We start from the raw sequence: 24,414 nt of genomic DNA, 5'->3' as shown, positions 1-24,414 counted from the left end.
GGCATGTGGGATCTTCCCAGACTAGGGATCGAACCCGTGTCCCCTGCATTGCCAGGCAGATTCTCAACCACTGTACCACCAGGGAAGTCCCAAAACTTTAAAAAAATACTTTACCTTTCAAAATTTTGAAAGTGAGCATGTATTACTTTTAAAATGAGAAACAAACTTTTAAACAGAGAAAATAAAATCAGACCTTTTTATTGAGGAGACATCTTTTTATGTAGTTGGCCTAACTCTGTTCCCAAATACCTCATCAGGTAGAAACAATTACCTTCCCTTTTGTTCCCCTACTCTTTTTTGTGGCGCCTGTCACATTTGGCTGAATTTATCTGTCTCTCCTTAAGAGCAGGGACAGGCTTATTCATCTTTGGGGTACCAGCCCCCAGCATAGAGCACAGAGAAAAAAAGTCATTGATTGTCTGATGAAGGAAGAAGCCAGCAAATGATTGATCCTGAAGCAGATCTAAATAAAATCTGACCCTATCCTGACACTGACAATCTAACTTAACCCTAACTGCAACCTGGACCGATAGCCAGCCCTGCTCCTAAAGCTCATCTCACCACCAATCTTCTCTTTAAGGGTGAAAAGCCACTCCCTCAAAGGCTAGAATTTACTCAACCACCATTTGTGGTGAACCGACAGAGAGCCAGGTTCTGTGCTGGGTACTGGGGCTTAGATGGCAGGTGGGTGCTAGGCTGGGACCAAGTTTCCCAGAGGCAAAACTAAAGGCCAGAGCTTGGGAAAGATAGACATTCAGTCTTCAGCTTCAAGACAGGTACATGGAGCCAACTCCCCAAGTCTCCCATGCCACTCTTCTGTCATCTTCCTCCCTCCTCCCACCACCATCCAGGCTCAGCTCCCAGATTAGCAACTTAGGTTATTCTTGGAGGAATCTTCACCAGGTGTTAAAGTCACTGTGTGCCTGAGGCAGAATGAACAGCGACTGATGGAGAGAGGGAAGGAGGTTAAGGCGGACAGGGAATGGGCAGTGTGGAGATACTTAAAGAAAGAGCTCATCACTTCGTGGTGGGAGGTGGGGGGGAAAGATGGAGACATGGGAGAAGGGAGGAGAAGAGAAAAATCATGACTGGAGGAGGGAAGAGAGGGAACAAGAAAGGAAAAAAGCAGGAGAAAAAAGAGGCATAGAGAGGAAGGGAAAAAAGAAGGAGGAAAGGAGAAAAAAGGAAGGTGGAGAGAAGGACTTGTTAAAAGGAAAGGGGGAGAAAGGAGGAAGAAGGGGATGACCAACAGACTAAGAAGGACAACACATGGGTGACAGGCATGTGGGTGGCACCCTAGACTGATGCTCAGAACTCAGGGGGTGGGCGGGGAGAACGTGGCAAGCAGCCTGCAAGGCCACTCCCAGCTCAAGGCTCCAAGGCACCAACAGTGCTGCACATAGTCATGACAACTGTTCCTTGGGAGACAGGAAGTCTTCAAAGGGTAGCTGTTGGGCAAAGAAGAGCGGGAGACAAGCTTGGCACTGGCCAGCTCTGCTGCTGTGTGCCCAGCCTACTCAGCCTCTCTGATTGTGAAGAAGAGCCAGGCACACACGCTCCATCTTCCCCATCCTTTCCACTGATTAGGGGCACCGGGTCCTGGCCCTCTGTCTCACGTGCCCTTCCTCTCGTGCTCCCTTCTCCCTGTGAGTAATGCTCCAGGAAGAAAGATGTAAGTTGCTCAGAGGTTATACCTCTGGGGAACTGTGCTGATTTCTATCGTATCAAGATATTGAATCTTTATGAACTTGGACCCCCGGCCCAGGGATAAACTTTATAGGGAAGCAATATGTGGATTCACTTAGCACTATGTCCAGAATGATCTCTCTAAAACACTAATTTGAACCTGTTGTTTCCCTGTTCAAATGTCCTCACCTACCAGATAAAATCCAAATCCCTCACCCCAGCACACAAAATCCTTCATGACCTCTGCTCTTCTTACCCTCTCACTTACCTTCTTATCTTTGCACATCTGTACTATTTTTCTGGAACATTCTTACCCATTTGTCCCTCTGGCTAACTCCTGTTCATCTTTCAAAACGCAGCATATGTGTCAGCAATTCCAGGACAACTTCCCTGACTTCCCAGGCTGGGTCAGAGCCCTCCGCTGGGTTCCCACAGCCCTGGTGCCACTCTCATCACTGCACCTGTCACATGATATTTTCATTGCCTGCTCACTGATCTGTCCTCTCCTCTCATCTGTGAACTTTTTGAGGACAGGAGCCATGTCTGATTCATTCGAGTTTCCCTAGCACATAGCACAGAGCCTAGTACATACTAGGTTTTCATGAACAGTTTGATGAGTGGGTGAAGGAACGAATCTCATACCAGTCTTGGACAGCATTGAAGGATTCCTCATTGGTGACGTCATACATCAGGATGAAGCCCATGGCTCCACGGTAATAGGCTGTGGTGATGGTCCGGTACCGCTCCTGTCCAGCCGTGTCCTGGGTGGGAAAGGGAAAGTGTCAGCCTCCTAGAAAGTCTGCTTTGTTTCTAAAGAGTCCCCAGGACAATTAAAATCATCCAAAGTATATTTAAGGAGCACCTATTATGTATCTTTTATTGTACTTGGTGACTAGAACAAAATGGTTTCTGAAACCTCATAGAAATTAATAAGAAGATAATTAAAATCCCAATAGAAAAATGAGCAGGAGTAAAGAACAATTCACAGAAGAAATGTAAATGGATAATTATTATATTAATAGGTTTTAACCTTATTTTTAATTATAATTCCCATTATAGTTGAGGATGTAGTGAGATGTATAACCTCATACCTTGCTTGTGGGAATGACACTTGGTTCAATCTTTCTGGTAATCAATTTGCAAGTCCCAAGAGCATTAAAAATAGTTGTACCCTTTGAACTAGAAAATTTTCCTTCTAAAAACTTTTTCTACAAAAATAGAATATCAGACAAATATTTATGCACAAAAATGCTTCTTACAACTTTATTTAGACATTGAAAAACTGACATCAACCTATATATTCAACAATAGGAGAATGGTTAAAATACAAGATTTTTAATGTGTTTATTTATACAAGAATATTTATTATAATGGAACAATTCTCGTATGTGCGATATAATGTCAGTTTCATAACTACATATGCAGAGAAGGAAACTGGAAAGAAACACATCAAAAGGTTAATAGTGATTATCTCTGTATGAAAGATAAGAATTACCAGGATTTTCATTTTCTTCAGCTATTTTTATTTCCTCTATGCTAAGCATGTATTACTTATATAAGGAGAAACAAATAAACATTTTTACTAAAAAAAGACGAAGACAATTCTTTATCTCAAGCAGCTCACAGTCTAGTTGGAAAGACAAACATGTAAGCAAGATAAGCCAAGCCCCACAACAAAGTGTTACTGGAGTACACTGGGATGCTTCACAATGTCCACACGGTCCTTATGTGAGGGACCAGCCGGTCTTCTCTGAATCATTGGTTTTAGATGTGTGATACTTGAGCACGTATAAAACATTTCCTCATATATTATCTTATTTAAATTTTATAGTAATCTCTATGAGGTAGGGATCAGTATTTACATTTTGTAGTTGAGAATGCAAAAATGCAGAGAGGGTAAGTGATTTTTCCAAGGCCACAATGCTGGTGACAAAAGCTATGCCTTAAATCTAGGACTTCTGATTCCAAGTCCAATGCACATACCATTATACCTCAATCAGTGAAAGATTTATCCACAGGCATTTACTGAACACTATCCATAATGATAATAAAAACAAATAGGGACTTCCCTGGTGATCCAGTGGGTAAGGTTCCATGCTCTCAATGCAGAGGGCCTGGGTTCGATCCCTGGTCGGGGAACTAGATCCCACATGCATGCTGCAACTAAGAAGTCCACATGCTGCAACTAAGAGTCACACGCTGCAACTAAGAAGTCTGCACACCGCAACTAAGATATCTGCACGCCACAACTAAGAAGCCTGCATGCTGGACTTCTCTGCTGGCACAGTAGTTAAGAATCTGCCTGCCAATGCAGGGGACATGGGTTTGAGCCCTGGTCCAGGAAGATCCCACATGCCGCGAAGCAATGAAGCCCGTGCACCACAACTACCGAGCCTGTGCTCTAGAGCCTGCGAGCCACAGCTACTGAGCCCGTGTGCCACAACTACTGAAGCCTGTGCACTTAGAACCTGTGCTCTGCAACAAGAGAAACCACCTCAATGAGAAGCCCATGCACCACAAAGAAGTGTAGCCCCAGCTCACTGCAACTAGAGAAAGCCCATGCGCAGCAACGAAGACCCAAAGCAGCCCAAAATAAGTTAATTAATTAAAAAATTAAAAATAAAAAATAAGACGCCTGCATGCCACAACTAAGACCTAGCACAGCCTAAATAAATGGTTAAAAAAATAAAAACAAATAATGAGAACAATAAGAATTATAGCCTGCCATTAATTGTACATATGTTGCACCTGTTATCCACAAACTTCAGAAAAACTCTGTCGGGTACATATCATTACTCCCATTTTACAAATGAGAAAACTGAAGTTCAGAGAGATTGCCCATCAAATGTAAGATTTGGGATTCAAAACAAGTATGTCTGACTCCTACACCCATTACAGTATATTGCCTTGGCTATGAACCATACTTTGTGTGACACAGAAATGGAACAAGGACCATCCTTGCCCTAAGGAAGCCTCAGTAAAAGTAAAGAGGTGGCTAAGACATACCACTGAACTCATAATAGCAATATGTGGCAGTGTGTCATCGGTACCGGCTATCTGGCATAAAGAAAATGTGTTACACAAGTCAGATAAGGTAGAAACATGGTGGTTTTAGGTAGTTATGGAAGATGTCAAAGCAGAGATAGTGTACCAGTTAGGGTAGACTGGGTTATTCAATAATACGCAATCTCAAAATCTCAACAGCTTCAAAAACAAGGTTTTATTTTTCACTATTTTTACATATCCATCAAGGGTTGGCTGGGTGCTCTGCTTTTTGTCTTCCTCATTCCAGGATAAAGAGTGACAGGGTGGGGCTTCCCAGGTGGCGCAGTGGTTGAGAGTCCGCCTGCCAATGCAGGGGACACAGGTTCGTGCCCCAGTCTGGGAAGATCCCACATGCCGCGGAGCGGCTGGGCCCGTGAGCCATGGCCGCTGAGTCTGCGCGCCCGGAGCCTGTGCTCCGCAACGGGAGAGGCCACAACAGTGAGAGGCCCGCGTACCGAAAAAAAAAAAAAGAGTGACAGGGTGGCTACGAGAGGGAAAGAAAGTGTATGAGTCATGTGTTGGCTCTTCCACTTTTCCCATTCACTGGCCAAAGCAAGTCACATGCCCATACCCAAGAAAGCACAATCCTATAATATGCCCAGGAGGAGAATGGGAAATGTGGTAGATGGCATAGCCACTCCCATGTACCAAGCCCAGAAGCATTACCTACAGATGTGCTTACTTGGTAACAGAAGGAGACAACAGGGATTCTCCGAAAGAAGAATTTTCCAAGCAGAAAAGTGAAGGAAAGGTATTTTGGCAGAAGGAAGATGTTTTTCCAGTGACTACTCCAGAAGAACTTAAGGAACGGCGGGAAATGAGTAGATGAAGCTAGAAAGAGCTTTGAATGCCATGCTATGGAGTTTGAACTTGATCTTTTTAGGGTCAAAGATTTTGAGACAGGAGATTAACATGATTGGATCTGAACTTTAGAAAGATCACTCTGACTCTGATGTGGAGAATGAACTGGAGGAAGTAGAGATGGGAGGCAGGAAAGCTGGTTGGTTAGATCTTTGCAGTGGTTCAGGTGCAACCTAAGATGGATTTGAACTAGAGCGGTAGCAATGAGGATGGAGTAGAAATAGACTCAAGAGGTATTTAAGAGGTGAATTACAGGGCATGATGACAGATGGGTTTTGTTTCTGGCAGGGCTCAGTTTCTTCATGTCCTGAGCAATTCAGCTCTGACCCAGACTTGCACATTACTCAGCAAAACAAAATCTGCATTTAACACACCCACCATCCTTGGAGAGCATAGGAATCACCATCTTCTGTTTGCTGAGCAGGTTTTTGGGTGTCTTACTCTTTACCTCAAGCAGCCTAACAGAGTATTCCTTCTGACCACATACAGTACTTCTCCCTAAGAGTTCTGGCAAACAGAATTTTATCCAGCTCATGAATGGGTGAGTGGATGAATGAATTAAAGAATGAATGAAGAGATAGATGATTGAGTGAGTGAGTGAGTGAGTGAGAGTGAGTGAGTAAACATCTAACACAGGAATCTTAGGCACTAATATTAGAGAAATATTCACTGTCTGCCATATCTCACAAAAGCTCTGTGTGTGTGTGTGTGTACCTATGAAACACTGCAGCAGAATTTGATCCTCCCCTCCCACACTCTTACCTCTGCTTCCTGAGCTCCTCAGAGCCAACACAACAGATGAGACTCCTCCCTCCAATCTACAGGCTCAGACCTTAAATCTTGTCCTGTAGGGTTTAGAATTAAGCCACCTGTCCAGACTGGTGATCTAAAGGCCCAAGCAGGATTTCTGAGCAACTGCACTGACAGCAGTTCTCATCTCTTCTCATTCCACCCACATTATACCATTTCTCTATGAGAGTTTCCAGTCTCTTATCTCTGCCTGGAGCCTGGCCCTGTGCCCCAGCTCTTTGACAAAGAATCCTGCCACCCAATTGATGCTCAATTAATTGGAAATCCTGGTATAGAATAATAAATGAGCTTGGACATGGAATCAGTTTCACCTCTGTACTCCCAGTGCCTAGCACAGGGCTATGCACACAGTAGGGATTCAATCACCACCTTGTTAAACAAAAAGGCCACATAGTTTTAAGGTTAGGAGCATGGTCTCTGGAATTAGACTTCTGGGTGTAAACCCCTGTTTTAGCACTTACTATGTGACAATGGCAGGCAGCCTCTAAAATGGCTCCCAATGATTGCTGTCTCCTGGTATTCATGCTCTTCGGTAATCCCCTCCTGGGGCAATTTTCCTTTCAGGGGCCTTAGTTTCTTCATTTATAAAACGGGAATAATAACAATACCTATTTCACAAAGTTATCGTGAAGATTAAGAACGTTATTATATCTAAAATGCTTGGAACAGTTCCTGATACAGAGTAAATGTCACTTAGGCATTATTTTTGTACTTCCACAGTCAGCCCCAGGAGCAGGGCCAGCTTCCCAGGGTCTGCCCAACAGGAGTGAATGAGTATCATGCCATGTGCCACTTCCTTCTCATTCAAACCTGCCCAGGGCTGCCTCCACCCAGGGTCTCAATATGATGCTTCCCTCAAGGAGCAGAAAGTGGCCAGACAGAAAGGGAATGGATGAGTTAAGAGTTGAGCAGGCTTTGGACTTCCCTGGTGGCTCAGTGGTTGAGAATCTGCCTACTAATGCAGGGGACACGGGTTCCATCCCTGGTCCGGGAAGGTCCCACATGCCACGGAGCAACTAAGCCCATGCGCCACAACTACTGAGCCTGCACTCTAGAGCCCACGAGCCACAACTACTGAAGCCCGCGCACCTAGAGCCTGTGCTCCGCAACAAGAGAAGCCACCCCAACGAGAAGCCCGCACACCACAATGAAGAGTAGCCCCCGCTTGCCACAACTAGAGAAAAGCCCACACGCAGCAACAAAGACCTAATGCAGCCAAAAATAAATAAATAAAATTTATTTTTAAAAAAGTGTTGGGGCTTCCCTGGTGGCGCAGTGGTTGAGAGTCCGCCTGCCGATGCAGGGGACACGGGTTCGTGCCCCGGTCTGGGAGGATCCCACATGTCGCGGAGCGGCTGGGCCCGTGAGCCATGGCCGCTGAGCCTGCGCGTCCGGAGCCTGTGCTCCGCAACGGGAGAGGCCACAACAGTGAGAGGTCCACGTACTGCCAAAAAAACAAATTAATAAAATAAAAATAATAAAAATTAAAAAAAGAGTTGAGCAGGCTTTGGTCTGACTCCCAGCTCTGCCACTCATCAACCGTGTGCTTTTGGACAGCTTGGTTCTTTCATCTCTCTGAGGCTCAGCTTCCTCACAATTCGAATGGAATAATAATGCTTACTTTGTAGGGTGTTTGTAATTAACTAAGATTATTTTAAATGTCTGGCTCATAATAGATACTCAAATATAGGAGTATTTGTCATTTTCATTATTATTTTACTTTTCTAAGCCTTAATTTCCTCATCAATAAAGTGGTGATAATAATACCAGCCCTGAAGTGGTTATGTGAGGATCAGTGACAATGTACTGGTAGAGCTTGGCAGAGTGCCAGGCACATAGTAGGTGCTCAGTGAAGTTCATAGTAGCTACTGCTATTACTGTTGATATTGTTGTTGTTGTTGTTATTCATCTAAAGAAAAGCAAGGTTGGAAACAACAATCCAGCTCTCACTACCCTGTGCTCAATAGAAAGTAGCCCAGAGAATCACTTCTAAACCTCCCTCTCTCTTTTATTTTTAAAAATCACTTTGACGAACATTGATTCCCCTCCCACTGAGGAGAGTCAGAAATAGAACCAAAGAGGAGACAGGAAGGAGGAGAAAGAAAGAGGCATGACTCACTGGCTACTTGAGGAAGGAGACCGTGTCATCAAGAGCAATCAATTCTCTTCTACGAAGCAGACACTCATTGAGCTCTTCATATGGGCAGAGTCTTATGCCAGAGAGCGGACACCATGATGCACAAGCCACCATCCTGGCCTGCAGCAGCCCTGTCAGTGTGGCCGACAGACACTTGCTATGTGCCAGGCGCTTTGATAAGTGCTTCATATATGGGATCTTATTATTTGTACTAACAAAATAAAACTGCTATGTGCCAGGCACTATGCTAAGCACTTTTCCTACTGTACTTAATTTTCAAAATAGCCTTGAAATACTGTTATCTTTACTTACAGATGAGAAAAATTTAAATAACTTGCCTACAATCTTGCAACCAGTTCATGGCAGACAGATTCAAAGCTAGGTCTGATTCCAAAGCCTGTGCTCTTCCTGGGATGCCCTTTGCTCTACGTTATTTCTCTTAATTATTATGTCAGCCTGAAGCAGGATGAGTTTGAGTCCCCATTTTATATATGGATTAACTGAGGGTCACAGAGGTTAAGTAAATTGCTAGAGTCACAAGCTATAAGGAAGCAGAGTCAGGATTCAAATTCGGTCTTTTGACAAGTGTGTATTTTCAGCACAGCCTATAGCCCAACCAGACTGTGTATTCTGAATCCCTCTCTGCCCCTCAGGACAGGACCCAGCCCACCCTGAAGCCTTCCAGATAGGAGATCCTCCAACCATGTCTAAGACTTCCTAAGGCCAACAATCTCCCCTCCACCAGAGGGTAAGGCTGGAAATCACCCACAAAGCTTAAATGGAATCACGTGTGTCTGGCACACAGGTGCTCAACAATATTAGTTATGTTCTCTGTCTTGATTGAATCATTGATCCAACACAGATCCATCATTTCTTTCTGGAGTTTCCTCCTTGTCACCCACACATGCAATACTAATTTCTGCTCCATATGTCTGTTCATGCTACTCTCTCTGCCACATATGCCCCCTCCCAGCTCCTCCACTTGTCTTGACTATCAGATTGTTGAGTTCTAAAATTAAAAGTAAATCTTAGAAGTTACTCAATCCACCCGCTCACTTAAAAAAGGAATTCCTTCTACAGCATACTTACATTGAGTGTTCCCAATGTTGGATGCCTACCACCTCCAAAGGCAGCCACTCCACTGATGGACAGTTCTGAGTATTAGAACATTTCTTCCTTCCATAGAGCTGAAAGCTGCATGTGGTAATTTCTATTCATTGATTTAACGCTGTTCTCTGGAGACCCAAAGAATAAATCTATTTTTTCACTCATGTGGCAGCCCTCCAAATATTTAAGTTCTAGGTTTGTTTAGCTCACACACACACACACACACACACACACACACACACACACACACACACACACACAACAACTGCGCCTTGAAGAGGTGAATGATGAAAAGAGGCTTAAATAAAACCAGGTCTTCTGACTCAAGGGACCAATGCACATGGCACAGGGCTACATCCCTGATGTTTTAAATCACGTGTGACAGGCACCACAATTAAACAGAATGACCAGAACAGTGACGGGAACTTGAAACTGTGTCATGGGAGAAGCAACTGAAGGAAGGAAGAAGTTTTGGGGAATCCTACTGCTATCTTCAAATATCTAAAGTGCCTAAAGGGAGGGTATTCCTCCTTTTCCTTTCTATTTTTTTTTTTTTTCAAATCTTCACTGGGCACTGATTCTGTGGCAAGTGTTGGCTAGGTCCTGAAGATAAAAGGTTGAATACTACACATGCCTACTTGAATTCTACAGTGTCTGTTGACTGGAAAGAGAAATGTGCATTGGATGGGGATTCTGAGGCAGGAGAAGCCCATTCCCATAGAGCCTTCTAGCACCTTTCCTTGAGGCAACACTCTTCCTTTGGAGCTCAGCTCAGCAGAGGAACTGGCCTGACCATCCTGGCAATGTCAAATGCTCCAATTACAGGTTCTCCTGGCACCATGTACTTCTTTTTAGCACTCCTCCCCACTGTAATTTTGTATTTATTTGTGTAATTATTTGATTAAAGTCTGTCTTCCCTGCCAAACTGCAAGGGCCACAAGAACAGGATGTCTGGTTTTGCCTACTATTGTGTCTCCAGTGCCTGGCACAGCCCTGGCACGTGGGGTGGGGGAGACTTCCAAAAAATACTGGTTGAAAGGGTGAATTTTGCGGGTGACTGCAACATTTTTGACAGAGCACACTGAATGTCAGATGGGAATTTCTAAAAATCCAAATCTCATCTCCTTACTCTGGGTCTAAATCCCTTCCCCGGCTGCCCACACGATGGGGTCCAAGCAACTCCATAGAACGTAGACCCTTCAGGATCTACTCAGGTTTCCTTTCCAGTTTCTTCCCTCCCATTCCTCCACTGAACCAGTGAGTTCCAGCTTTGCCTAACTAGTGGTTTCCCAAACACTGCTCCTTCACACCCCTGGGCCTTAACCTGATATGCTCATCTTTGCCTGAAATCCCCTTTCTCTTTTATAATTCACAATCTTCTTCAAGGTCACATCCTCGGAAACTTTCCTTGGCCTCCTCTCCTCTGACAAAGTAACTTCTTCCTCTGCCCTTTTATGATTTGGCATTATATCATCGCACACATCACATTTATTATAGCTACTGGTTCATTCATCTGTCTCCTCTTCCAGATTATGAGCGTCTTTTTTTTGCCACACTGTGCGGCTTGCTTGTGGGACCTCAGTTCCCTGACCAGGGGTCGAACCTGGGCCCTGGCGTTGGAAGTGCAGAGTCTTAACCATTGGACCACCTGGGAATTCCCTATGAGCATCTTGAGACCCAATCTTTATTTAGCTAAATCCCAGGCCCTCAACTATAGCATCTGGCATATAGTAGGCACTTACTAAGAATGCTGGTGAATGAAACTCAAGGGCTGATTATGTGCTGAGGAGGGAAAACTCATTTAGAACCTCAGGATTGGTTGGAAAAGCACCTGTGAGAAAAGGGTCACCTCTTCTTTCTGATTCCTTTCCATGTTATAGACAAAAGAGGGAGGCCCAGAGCAGTGACAGACTTAAGAGATCACACAACTAGCAAGAGGTTATCTCTGGGGCCTCCATCCCTGGATCCTGCCCTGTTATATACATGCTCCCCCAGCCAAACTCCTCCATCCCCCCCTCTTCAATTCATTCCCTCCAGGCCAGGTTGGGGGGTGGGGATGATGACACCAGGGACGCAAGTAATAAGAGCTTCTGGGCTGGTTCTCCCCTCACCCTGCGCCCCAACCCACAGCTGCCAAGCTCCAAGCCCTTTGTATTTTGCAGCACCTGGGAGCCGAGACATTATGTCCCATGGGACTGGGAGGAAAGCCGAGGGAGAGAGCTTTCCGGGGAGGTTCAGTGTAGCCAAGGAGAAGCAGAGGACTGAGGAAAGGAAAGAGTATTCCGTTAAAGCTGGCTTGGTGTTACACCCATCTGTCCTCAGTAGTACAGACCACACTCAGAGCACCCTACAGTTTACAAGCATTTTTGTTGCATCATCTCATTGGATCCTAAGAATGACCCTGTGATACAGATTTTTTAGAGCCAGAAGAAACCAATCTTTGAGGTCATCCAGTCTGACTGCTTTATTTTGTACATAGGGAAATTGAGACTTAGAGAGGTAACTTTCCTAAGGTCATGCAGCTACTTATTTTTTGGTTAGGCTGGAACTCAAATGCAAATATTCTGACTCCACATCCAGTATTCTTTCCAGCACACCATGAATTATTGTCACTATTGATTTACAAGTGAGAAAACTGGAGTCCAAGTTCACATAGGTAGTAACTGGTAGATCCTTGAGGGCAGAGGGCAGGAAAGAGGTCACTGGAATCCAGGACTTCCCTGCCCACTGTAATCCTATCTAACCTTTGAGGTCCAAGTCAAATGGCACCTATTCTAGGAAGTTCCTTGGGATCCAGCAACATTTTTTCTGGGCCTTCACAGAATGTAGTTGGGCCTTTAATTTAGCCATAGCAGAGCACAGAATATTAGATCTAGAAAGTCCCTGCGAGAGTCATCAATTACACAAATATTTACTGAGCCTACACTGTGCCGGTAAGACCCACGTGATCCCTGCCCTCGGAATTCTCAGACTAGCAGGGAAGCTACCTCACACGTGACAAATCCTGTGACAGGTACATATAGGGTCAACTCCCTCATTTTACAGATGAGGAATCTGCGCTCAAAGAGGTGAATGCCCTGGTTCTTATTTTTAGCCTTGATCTCACACAAAACCCTCAAAACCTCAAATCCTCTCACAGATACTTTCCACTAAGATGTAGGTACTACATTTTACTTCATGCAGATAAACTGAAAGTTATAGGGGTTCCTTTCATTGCCCTTCAATGCATCTGGCATATCTTAGGTGTTCAATAATTTTTTTTTTTTTGCGGTACGTGGGCCTCTCACTGTTGTGGCCTCTCCCGTTGCGGAACACAGGCTCCGGACGCACAGGCTCAGCGGCCATGGCTCATGGGCCCAGCCGCTCCGCGGCATGTGGGATCTTCCCGGACCGGGGCACGAACCCGTGTTCCCTGCATCGGCAGGCGGACTCTCAACCACTGCGCCACCAGGGAACCCCAATAAATATTTTTGAATGAATGGATCACAGAACCTATATCAGGGATTTGTTTCAATTCTCATCTATAAATCCTCATTTAGACTGTGGATTTGGGGCTATGCCTTTTATTTCTGTAATAAAAGGAACAATGTCTAGAGTAATGTCTAGAGCAATACATGGCACCTGGCAGGTATTCCAAAAATACTGAATGAACAAAGGAATGAATGAATGAGAGAAGCTGAGTAATATTATCTCTCTGTTGCCTTAAATAACAAAGAAGACATTCCCCAAACATACTCCTCTTCTCAAAACCCCTCCTTTCCTCAGCTCCTCTGAAACCTCGCTTCACCAGCGCTCTCCCTACATCTCCCCTGCTCCTGCTCTGTCTCCTAAACTGGCTCTTTATCCCCTGGGCCCCTTACATCCAAGTTTCAGATGGAAATTTCCAACTGTCTGCTGGACATCTCCACCTCGTCTGAACGCCTTAGACATGTACATAGTTGACTATTAAGTATGACCTATTTCATTTGTGTCTTCTCCAGCTAATATGCCTTCATCAGTACCTGGCACAGATCTAGGCACGTAGCAGGTATTTTAAAGATGCCTGCTGAAAGAACCATCATCCCTAACACCCCAGTGCTTTGGCATGGTCAAATTTAGCATTACAGTTGCCAATCCATTTCCTCTTCAGGCTTTTTGCCTCCCAATTGACATCAGCACCATTCAGAGCATTCTGCGAAGTCTCTTTAGGGAATTTGCTTAATTTGCCACCTGCTGTACACTTTAGGTGACTCACCCAACTCCCCTTCAAGACAGGAAGAAATGGGGGAAGAAGTGATGTGGGAGAGGGTCAGGAGGAAAAAGAGAGGCTTGAAACAAGATTATACTTAATATATCCCCAGGTCACAGCAACCAAAAGGAAATGAGAGTCAGGTCTTGTACTAAGAAACTGCTGGTGATAAAAATAGGACCCTTGTCAGGCAATTTGAAATAATGATACCATTTTTATCCTATTAAATTAGCTAAAATTAAACTAAGATAATATTTGATTCTGGCCAAGGTAGAGTACAAGAGGAATTTCACTACTGAAAATCTATCTAAAGGAAATAATCTGAAACCTAGGAAAAGTTCTACACACAAAGATGATCACTGATCACTACAACGTTATCCATAACAGCCCCAAATTGAAAAGTAGTTAAACGTTCAAACAATGGAGAACAACTAAACTTTGAGAGGCCAGAGATTGTGCCTCATTACTTTACCACTGTTTAGAGTGCCCAAAATATGGTAAATGCAACAAACATTGTTGATGAAAGAGTTAATGAATAGATATGGTATATCTTCCCTATAAAATACAATGAAGTCATTAAAAACGTATTTATACTATTTACAATAGCCAGGACATGGAAGCAACCTAAGTGTCCATCGATAGATGAATGGATAGAGAAGATGTGGCACATATATACAATGGAATATTACTCAGCCATAAAAAGAAACGAAATTGAGTTATTTGTAGTGAGGTGGATGCACCTAGAGTCTGTCATACAGAGTGAAGTAAGCCAGAAAGAGAAAAGCAAATACTGTATGCTAACACATATATATGGAATCTTAAAAAAAAAAAAAGGTCATGAAGAACATACGGGCAAGTCAGGAATAAAGACACAGACCTACTAGAGAATGGACTTGAGGACACGGGGAGGGGGAAGGGTAAGCTGGGACAAAGTGAAAGAGTGGTAGTGTATATATGGACATATATACACTACCAAATGTAAAATAGATAGCTAGTGGGAAGCAGTCTCATAGCACAGGGAAATCAGCTCGGTGCTTTGTGACCAGCTAGAAAGGTGGGAGAGGGAGGGTGGGAGGGAGGGAGACGCAAGAGGGAAGAGATATGGGGATATATGTATAACTGATTCATTTTGTTATAAAGCAGACACTAACACACCATTGTAAAGCAATTATACTCCAATAAAGATGTTTTTAAAAAACATATTTATAAAGATTTTCTAACAATTTAGCTGTACTTATGTCATAGTTTTACCTTCAAAAAGGTAGGATTTAAAATTGAATATACATATATTGAATATACATATATATTCAACTGAGGTTGAATATAACCTCAACTATGTTAAAAATTCATAGAAAAGAAACTGGAAAAAACCAACCACCATGTCAGTAATATTTTCTTCTTTATGCTTGGATATAATTTCAAAGTATTTTTTAATGAGCATATGTTACCTTTATAATTAAGAAAAACTAAACCCATAATGATTAATAGCAGTTGCTATTATTATTAATAGTCCAAGGAGAAGGAAATATGGGAAAAATATGGAAGATAAATCATGAGTTGATCATCATTGTAGATGAATGATGGTGTTCAAGTACTAGTTAGTCTCCCTACTTGAGTGTGTGTGTGAAATTTTCCATTATAAACAGCTAAAAAGAAAAGAAAACTAGTAAAGCCTAAAACAGCATGGCATCTGGGCAGAGTACAAGCAGTCCCATTTTCACCTGAGTGTAAATACAATATTATATGGATTTTAAGATGCCCATTTCTTTTCACGTTTTAGCATTTCTGAAATAAGGATATATCTTATTGATAGCATTTTCAATTTCTGAAACACAGTACTTAAAATAGGAAGTGAGGTTGGAGCTATATCATGGAGGTATCGAATGCCAGGCCAGGCACTTGGACATTGTCTGGAAGGGAATAGGGAACCACTGAGGGATTTAGTGGCACCCAACATAGGGCCTATTGCCTAGAGGACATTCAGTAAGTGTGTGCTAAATGGTGAGGCTTTTGAGGATGGGGACACTACTGCTTATGTCAAGGGCCAGGAGACACAGACCTCTATGGGGGAGGTATTTGAGGCCTTGCTCTCCCCTCTTTGTCGTCTCACGAGTCCCATCTCTCTCCAGCTCTGCAGGGCAAAACCATCAGGTTGTCTGATAAAGCCTTTCTGTCTCCAAACCCCCACATTACTTCCACTTTCCTGATAGGAAGAAATAATTTCTAAGAATCTGAGCCAGCACCAGAGCTAAATAAATGTGAATTTATTTATTTTAAATGTGAATCCACAGGCCTGGGTTCCACGGCACCTTCTGACACAACATCCTAAGTCCAAAACCTTGGATGGAAGCCTGGCCCAGAGACCCTCTTATGAACTCATTTCCAAACAGAGACATATAGAGTTGACATATACAGGGTAAGTAAGAGATTAGAATGAACTCCCTAGGACTTCTGGGACTTAACTAGAAACACAGTCCAGGATCTCCATCCTGCCCTGGGCTGTGTTTTCCCTTTGGTCTCATAGCTGCTTTCTTTTGGGAGTTGGCCCAAGTCACCATAGCAGACAAGTCCCCTGAGGAACATTTGCATACAGGTGCCAGAGTGCTCTAAAAATAGGATAAACACTCAGCTCCACAAAGCAAATGCCTTGAAATTTATTTACAAGGGAGGGGAGACAATCATCTGAAGAGGGAGGGGGAACCTGTCAGAGGCAGCCTGATGATAGTAAGGGGGCCACATGGTGCAGGCCAGGAGTCAGGAGGCCTGGGTATGATTTAATTCGATCATTAACTTGCTTTGTGGGTTTATGAATACCATCCCCCCACACACTCTGGGCCTTGGGTTCTCCATCTTTAAAACAGGGATATTAGACTAAATGATTTTTAGGGCCCCTTCTAGCTCTAAGGAGTCAGAATAAACAGTAATAATAATAACTGCTAACATGAAATGAGTATTTACCAAGTGTCAAGCACTGTGACAAGTATTTTTCATGCATTATTCATCAATCCTCACAATCAGCTCTTTGAGGCAGGTAGGATAAAGAAACTGAGGCACAAAGAAGTTAAGTACTCACCCAAACTAACAAATGTTGGAGCCGGGAGTTTAAACCCTGTGCTATACTGCCTTCCAGGATGCTAGAATGCTACACTTATTCCTGTTTTTTTCATCTAACAGTTTCACCTCCTTTTTTGCCACCCCTCCCATTTTTTCTCCTCAGGTTCTAACCACCCTGGGCTAAGCCCCCAGGTGCCAAACACTGTGCTCCTCAAAGTTTCTTTGCTTTTCTCATGCTGGTCCCTCTGCCTGGATCAGCCTGATCCCCTGCCCTGCTGAACCAGTCACTACTCAGAATTCAGTTCAAATGCTTCCTCCTCAATGAGTCACATTTCCTCCAATACCCACAGGCAGAAGTGATGACTGATTGCCATTTGTTGAGACTAAGAGTATGCCAGTTACTATGCAAATTCTTACAACTTTCGGAGAGAGATTCCATTATTATACCCATTTTACAGGTGAAGTTACTGAGACACAGAGGTTAAATACTTGCCTTAGGTCATACAGCTGGTTAAAGATCTGAACCAGACAATCTGACCTCACAGCCTTCCTAAGCTCTTTTCTACCCCCTCTCTAATGAAATATGAATTGCCAAGGTGTTTGTCTCCTCCACCAGACTATAAGCTCTTCTAGTTTTGTTTTTTATTTTATAGTATTGACTGAACTGCTGGGAGATCATTTGGAGCAGCATACTTAGAAAAAAAAATCAGCCTAGAGTCTCACCAAACTGAAAAAAAAAAAAAAAGATGAAGTCCCTCATTCTGTCTAATCTTTCTCTGCCATTTAAATCCCTTTGGGAACAAGACCAAAAATATATAACGTATATTTTTTTAATTCTATACCTTGGCACTGTTTCTGTTTCCATCTCAGGGGGTGGGGGAATCACCTCCTCCAAGAAGCCTCTTAAAATCCTCATTCTCATCATCCCCTTAATTTTAGTGTTCTTTAGCACTCACATGTCATTTAATTAAACACAGCAAGCATTAATGAGTGGGTACTGTGAGGGGCAGTGGTAAGAGTATAGATTTGGGGGTTAGGCACATCTGAGTTCAAATTCCAGCTCTGCTGCTTCCTGGCATGTGACCTTGAACCAGTTATCTAACTTTCTGAGCCCATTCATTAGCTGCAAAATGAATATCCTTTTCTTGGTGTTGTTGGGTAGATAAAATGAAATAAGTGTTGTGATAGTGCTTGGGTATCCGTAAAGTTCTGTATAAACATTAGTCATAATCATTTAATTGACAGTTGGCCCTTGATAATCTGCTGTTCTTCCCCTGGTGCCACATCCAGGACAGGCCTCCTGGAGAGCTGGAGTTGTAGGAAAGTGCGAAGAGGGAGGAACCCAAGAAAGCAGGGCTGATAACTGCCTGAGCAAACTTCCGCTGGAAGGAAATTAAAAGGCTAATTATGCCTCTGCTGATAGCTGGCCTTGGGCTCAATCAGTTGACACAGCAACATGACAGTGCGGGGAGGATAGTATCCAAAGAGTACATTTTCTCTCCCCACAAAATGGCACCTCATGGGAGCCTGGACACAATGTCCAACCTTAGAATCACCTCTGATTTTCTCTATTCACTCTTCCTCTTCTCTCTTACTTCCCTTTTCTCTTCCTCCCCAAGTCCTAGTGGAGAAAACTGAAAGTTTCAGCCAATTTATGGAACTGTGGGTTCAGCCTGCAGCCCTGTTAGAACATTCCCTGCAGAAGAGACTGGAATATACTGGAATGGCTCCCGAACAGCACTTAATTGTTGCTTGTGGTTAGGTCTCACTTTTTTTGTTTGTTTCTTTGTATTTTTGTTTTCTTTGCGGTACGCGGGCCTCTCACTGTTGTGGCCTCTCCCGTTGCGAAGCAACAGGCTCCGGACGCGCAGGCTCAGCGGCCATGGCTCACAGGCACAGCCGCTCGGCGGCATGTGGGATCTTCCCGGACCGGGGGACGAACCCGTGTCCCCTGCATCGGCAGGCGGACTCTCAACCACTGCGCCACCAGGGAAGCCCAGGTCTCACTTTTTATATGTGGAAATTGTGTGGTCCAGTGGGAAGGTTTGGAGGTGAGTCACAGAAGTTTGGGTTCAAGTCTCACGTAATCCAGCTGTGTGACCTCTAGTAAAGCACAAGCACTTTACCTCTCTGGGCCTCAGCGTCCTCATGTATATAATGAGGACGACAAGATCCTCCTCAGGATGAAATGAGATCAGATGTACCAGATGATCTGACTGGACTGGTATCCAGAGGGCTCTGAGAGGAAAGCAGGTAAGAAAGCAGCATGTCCATTCCACAGAGACTAACCCGAAAGAAACCCCAAGCCTCCCAGCCACTGAGGGGCAGAACGGGCTAGAGGAGGTTCCTGGGGAGGTAAAACTTGATCTGGGGCCAAGAGAAGGGTTGGACATGTCGGGTGCACGGAGAATGCTGGCTTTGACTTTGAGAGGTATAAAGCTCAGCCTGAGAACTCACTTTTATTTTGTAAACTTCTATTGAATGCTTACTCCTTGCCGGGCCTTGTGCTGTGTGATAGAGCTATAGACATGTATCAGACCTGGCCCTTGCCCTCAGGGAGCCTGCAATCTGAGAGGAAGACAGGTAAGTTCCAGACACAGTACAGTTGGTAAGTGCTGGAAGTAAAGGAGGGGCCCTTAACCCAGGCTCAGGGAGAGGTGGGTCAGGAAAGGATTCCCAGAGGAGGTTATACCTGAACTGAGTCTTTAAAGTCAAATGGAAGTTTGCTGGTGAGAAATAGGGAGGAGAGGTAATCTCTAAGGAGAGGGGGAAGGAAGTAGTAAAAAATTGCATCCTAACTCTCACAGCCAAGAAGAGCCTAAGGAGACATGGCAATTAAATGCATTATGGTATCCTGGATGGGATCCTGGAACAGAAAGGGGATATTAGGTAAAAAACTAAGGAAATCTGAATAAATTATGGATGTCAGTTTATAATAAGTTATCGATATTGGTTAATTAGCACAAATGTACCATACTAATATAAGGGGGTAATAATAGGGGAAACTGGGTAGGGGGTAAATGGGAACTCTCCGCACAATCGTTTGTAAATTTTCTGCAAATCTAAAACTATTCTAAAAAATAAAGTTTGGGTTTTTTTAAATGCATCCTGTGTTTGGATTGGCGGTTTGGGGAATGCATGGGTGGAGTGTGGACTGCCTGAAGGGTGAGTGACTGAAGATGGAACTGGGAAGGCAAGAAAGGGCCTGGAATGCCAGGCAAGGAGTTTACTGGGTATGGATGGGCAGCCCTCCCTGGGTTTTAAGCAGTGGAGTGACAGTGATCGGAGAGCATATGGAGGGAGGAAGATTGAGGGCAGGGAGATCTACTGGGGCTGCTGATACAGGCTAAGGGGGAGAGAACAAGAATCCGAGGTAGGAAAGGAGCAGAGTGCCAGGCTCAGTTTGCTCTGGATAAATGTTTATGGAACAGAACTGAGGAGGGGATGCATTCAAGAGAAATTTGGGGGATAGAATTAATGGTTCTTATGAACAACTGGATGAGTAGGACAAGAGCTGAGAAGAATAAAGGAGGAGCCTCAGTCTTAAGCTGGTGGCAGTGGTTGGGGTGCTCAAGAGAGGGAGCATAGACACCTCCTTGGACTTGACCTCCCATCATCTCCCCTCTCCTCCACCTCCACCCCAGGCCTGAGCTCAGAGCCTCTGCGTCATTAACACAGAGTTGACAGTCTTCACAGAGGAATGTGAGAAGCACAGGCGTACAGAGAGGGTAAGAGTTTCCAGCTGTCACCTGACAACCCAAGGTGTGGGGCAATGGTGCTGGGCCATGGTGTGGAGGAAAGGGGAATCTGCAGAAGCAAGGAATTATAAATCCTCAGTCGAGTGGCCTCCCTGACTCCTGCCCCTGCCCTTAGCAGCATATCAGGCAGGACCCAAGCAAGCTAGGAGAATCTCTTGCCTTTGAAGGTAACTGGGCATTTTCAGGGGCAGAGCACTGCTGCTCTCTCCATCCCCCACTGAAAATGGGAGTAAAAGGTCCATGGCTCATATCTAATTTCTCTGCTGATGAACTCTACCCTGTAAATGCCATGGCTTCAATCTCAAAAACGGCAGTAACCAAGACCAATCACAACAGTACAGTACAATAGAACATTCATGAAGTTATCCTGCTCTATCACTCACTGTGCGACTGTGGGCAAGTTTATTGAGCACCTAATATGTTACAGGCACCATGCTAGGTCCTTTCCTTATATTGTCTCCTTAATCTTTACCGCACTACTAAGAAGTAGCCATTAATGTTATTCCTATTTTACAGCTGAGGAAACGGAGATTCAGAGACATCATAACTTGTCACAATGCCGGTGCCATGTTTTCATTTTACTTCTACCACAACTAAGGAAGCCCCCACCCCTCCTCCCACTCTGCCAGAACGTGCAGCAGCTCCTCACAGAGCATTACATTAAGTGTCAAGCCACTTAATGACATACCTGTATATCAGCGATGCCCATTAGAATCACCTGTGAAGCTGTAGGGGTTGGAGAGAGAGGAGGGCTGGTAGAAAGGGAGGGGAGCTAGAAAGTTAACAGGAGACAGTTTGCAACAGATAACCCATCCCTTTCTGAGAGTGTTTCCTTGGAGATGCAACTCCAAGTTTCAGCTGTGACACTGACTGTCAACCACCTGTGAGGTCCCTGGGGCATCACAGGGCAATGGGAAGAATGGGGAAGGCAGTTGACTGTAAATAGAACACAAGTTCTGGCGGCAGACAGCCTTAATTTTGAATTCCCGTTGTGCCATTTACTAATTTTGATAATATCTGGTCAAGTTCCTTAACTTTTGAGTCTTAGTTTTCTCATCAGTTTTGTGCACCATCATTGCAGTGACTTAAAAAAAAAAGAAAAAAAGGCATGTAAAATACCTGTACAATATATAGTTCCTGCCCAATAATTATAACTCTTAACATTTTCACCATCTATTGAGTGCTTTCTGAGCACCCAAGTCCTTATGTATGTAAAGATATAACAAGGAGGGTGGGGTACAGGGCATGGGGCATACATGGGTTTTGAAGTCAAATATACCTAGATTAAAATCTGGACTCTATCACTTACTATTTGTATGAACTTAAGTAAGTTATCTAACTCCTCTGGACCTCAGTTTACTTATCTGTAAAATAGGGATAATAACAATACCTAGCTCACAAGGTTGTTGTAAGGATGACATGAGTTGCTAAAAGCACTGAGCACAGTGCCGGCCCCTAGCCAGTGCCACTGTCAGCTCACGCGAACGCTGCGGGAGGTATTATTAGCCCCATTTTACTGGTGAGGATATTTTACATAAATGGTGCTTGCTGATTATTGCCACAATAATTACAGATGTGTGAAATGGAGAGGGAGGCATTCCGAGTAAGAATGGCAGCTCTGCCAGCCTCTGGGCCTCTAAAAGCAGGGATTAAGAGGAAGCAAGGCCCGGGACTGCCCTGGCAGTCCAGTGGTTAAGACTCTGCGCTTCCAATGCAGGGGGTGGCAGTTCGATCCCTGGTTGGAGAACTAATTTCACTTGCTGCGTGGTGCAGCCAAAAAATTTTTTTTTAAACTCATAAAAAAAAAAAAAGAGGGGGCTTCCCTGGTGGCGCAGTGGTTGAGAGTCCGCCTGCCAATGCAGGGGACACGGGTTCGTGCCCCAGTCCGGGAGGATCCCACATGCCGTGGAGCGGCTGGGCCCGTGAGCCATGGCCGCTGGGCCTGCGCGTCCGGAGCCTGTGCTCCGCAATGGGAGAGGCCACAGCAGTGAGAGGCCTGCGTACTGCAAAAAAAAAAAAAAAAAAAAAGAGGAAGCAAGGCCCTTATCCCTCCTCTCATGACCCCACACAACCACTGTCTGCCTTGGTGCCATCTGTCTGCGTTACAATTTGGCCTGTTGCACCTTTTATCCCTCTATTCATGTAAGTCATGGCAAGAAGCCTGTCTCCCAGGCCATCCCGAATTACTGGACTCTGATTCCCATACAGCTCTGTACATCATCTTTTCCAATCCTATCTTCTCCTCTCCCCACTGAAACCTTTCCCTGGGCCTTCTGAAACCCACAGTCGGTCATCAGGAAAATCGCATTTTCCTCAACCTCTGGTCTGGGTGTTTTCTTCACCTCCCTGCTGTGATTGAAACCTGGTTCTCCTCGAGGACACGGCTTCTCCCAAAGCCTCCAAATTGATGGTTGCTCCTCTCTCACCACCTTTGAATCTCTGGGCCAGAAAGTGGGATACATGTTATTGCTTTTCACCCCTGCCTGCAGATCATTCTCTTTCCCTCCTTCAAAAAACAAAACGGCCTCCAGCTTTGGATCTCACATCATGAGCTTATGCCACCCACTCATCCCTCTGCTGACCAGTGAACAGCTCCTGCTTCACTGTTACTCTCTCCATAATTCTTGGTGATTTCATAGCCACAGAGGTGAGCCTTCCTACATCTTGAACTCTCATTCCCTCAAATTCCTCTCCTCCAGTGATGCTGATCTCTACCCCTACCTCAGCCACTCACCCACAATCATGCCCTGCACCTTGTCAGTACCAATAGGAACTTCAACCTCCCACTCTCAGATCGCTAGCCATTAATGTTATTCCTATTTTACAGCTGAGGAAACGGAGATTCATCATTCCTAGATGATCTTTCTAGCTCATTCTTTCTAGATTACCAGCTGCAAGAGTCTTAAACCTCTATCATCTTTTCACTGCCCTTACATCATCACCTCTTCTCTGCCCAGCTTGAATTCTATGGCCAATTATGACAATGGCTTCCCACACACCCCCCTGACTCTCTTGGCTCTCTATTGCTTTGTCATAGTCATTCAGCAAAACAATACTTTCATTAGAGCCAGCTCGCTGCCTATTCTATGACTGCAACCACAGAGCGAAACATGATTGGAGAAAAACACACAACCATGCTTCAAATTCATAAATTTAAATTTACGATCCCTAATTTCAAGTGGAGCCTTAATGCCATTCAGCAATCAAATTTTATTTCCCTAGTCTATTCACTCTCCCACCTTCCTCCTCTCTCCTTGAATCTCTACGCCCCGCCCTAACCTCTCTCAGCTGAAGACCTTGCTTCCTATTCCACCAAAAAATTGTATCCAAGAGAACTCCCACCAGCACACGTAGCCCCTAGCTGCCCCTGGGGCCCCTCCTTCTGTGCTCTGCCACGTTAATATGGATGCACAGTCTGTGCTCCTAGCAAGGACTCGCGCTCTGCTTGTGATCCCATCTCCTCTCACCAATTCAAGGATATTGTCCCAGAAACTCTCTTCTCTCTCCTATAGTGTCAGTTTTGTGTTGTTTCTTTGTTGGTTGCTTGGTTTGTTGATCTCTATTGTATTGTTCCGCCAACACACAAACACGCAGCTACTTCTCCCATCTTAAAAAACAAAAACCAGGGCTTCCCTGGTGACGCAGTGGTTGAGAGTCTGCCTGCCAGTGCAGGGGACACGGGTTCGTGCCCCGGTCCGGGAGGATCCCACGTGCCGCGGAGCGGCTGG

The 24,414-nt window shown here is 44.5% G+C and overlaps 1 protein-coding gene across 6 annotated transcripts in view; it reads right to left on the bottom strand.

Annotated features, from left to right (window-relative positions):
* TXNDC12 (thioredoxin domain containing 12) overlaps positions 1–24,414 on the bottom strand; it is a 107,588-nt gene that overhangs the window by 17,890 nt on the left and 65,284 nt on the right. For all 6 annotated transcript variants that reach the window (XM_033435529.2, XM_033435530.2, XM_049699969.1 and 3 more), the window contains one exon: positions 2,329–2,447. In XM_033435529.2, the coding sequence (XP_033291420.1) occupies positions 2,329–2,447 (119 nt within the window). The remainder of the gene's footprint in view (positions 1–2,328; positions 2,448–24,414) is intronic.

This window comes from Orcinus orca, chromosome 1 (assembly GCF_937001465.1).
Source record: "Orcinus orca chromosome 1, mOrcOrc1.1, whole genome shotgun sequence".
NCBI classification, from domain to species: Eukaryota; Metazoa; Chordata; class Mammalia; order Artiodactyla; family Delphinidae; genus Orcinus; species Orcinus orca.
The sequence above is the reverse complement of the archived record's forward strand: the minus strand, read 5'-3'. Positions and strand labels throughout refer to the sequence as shown.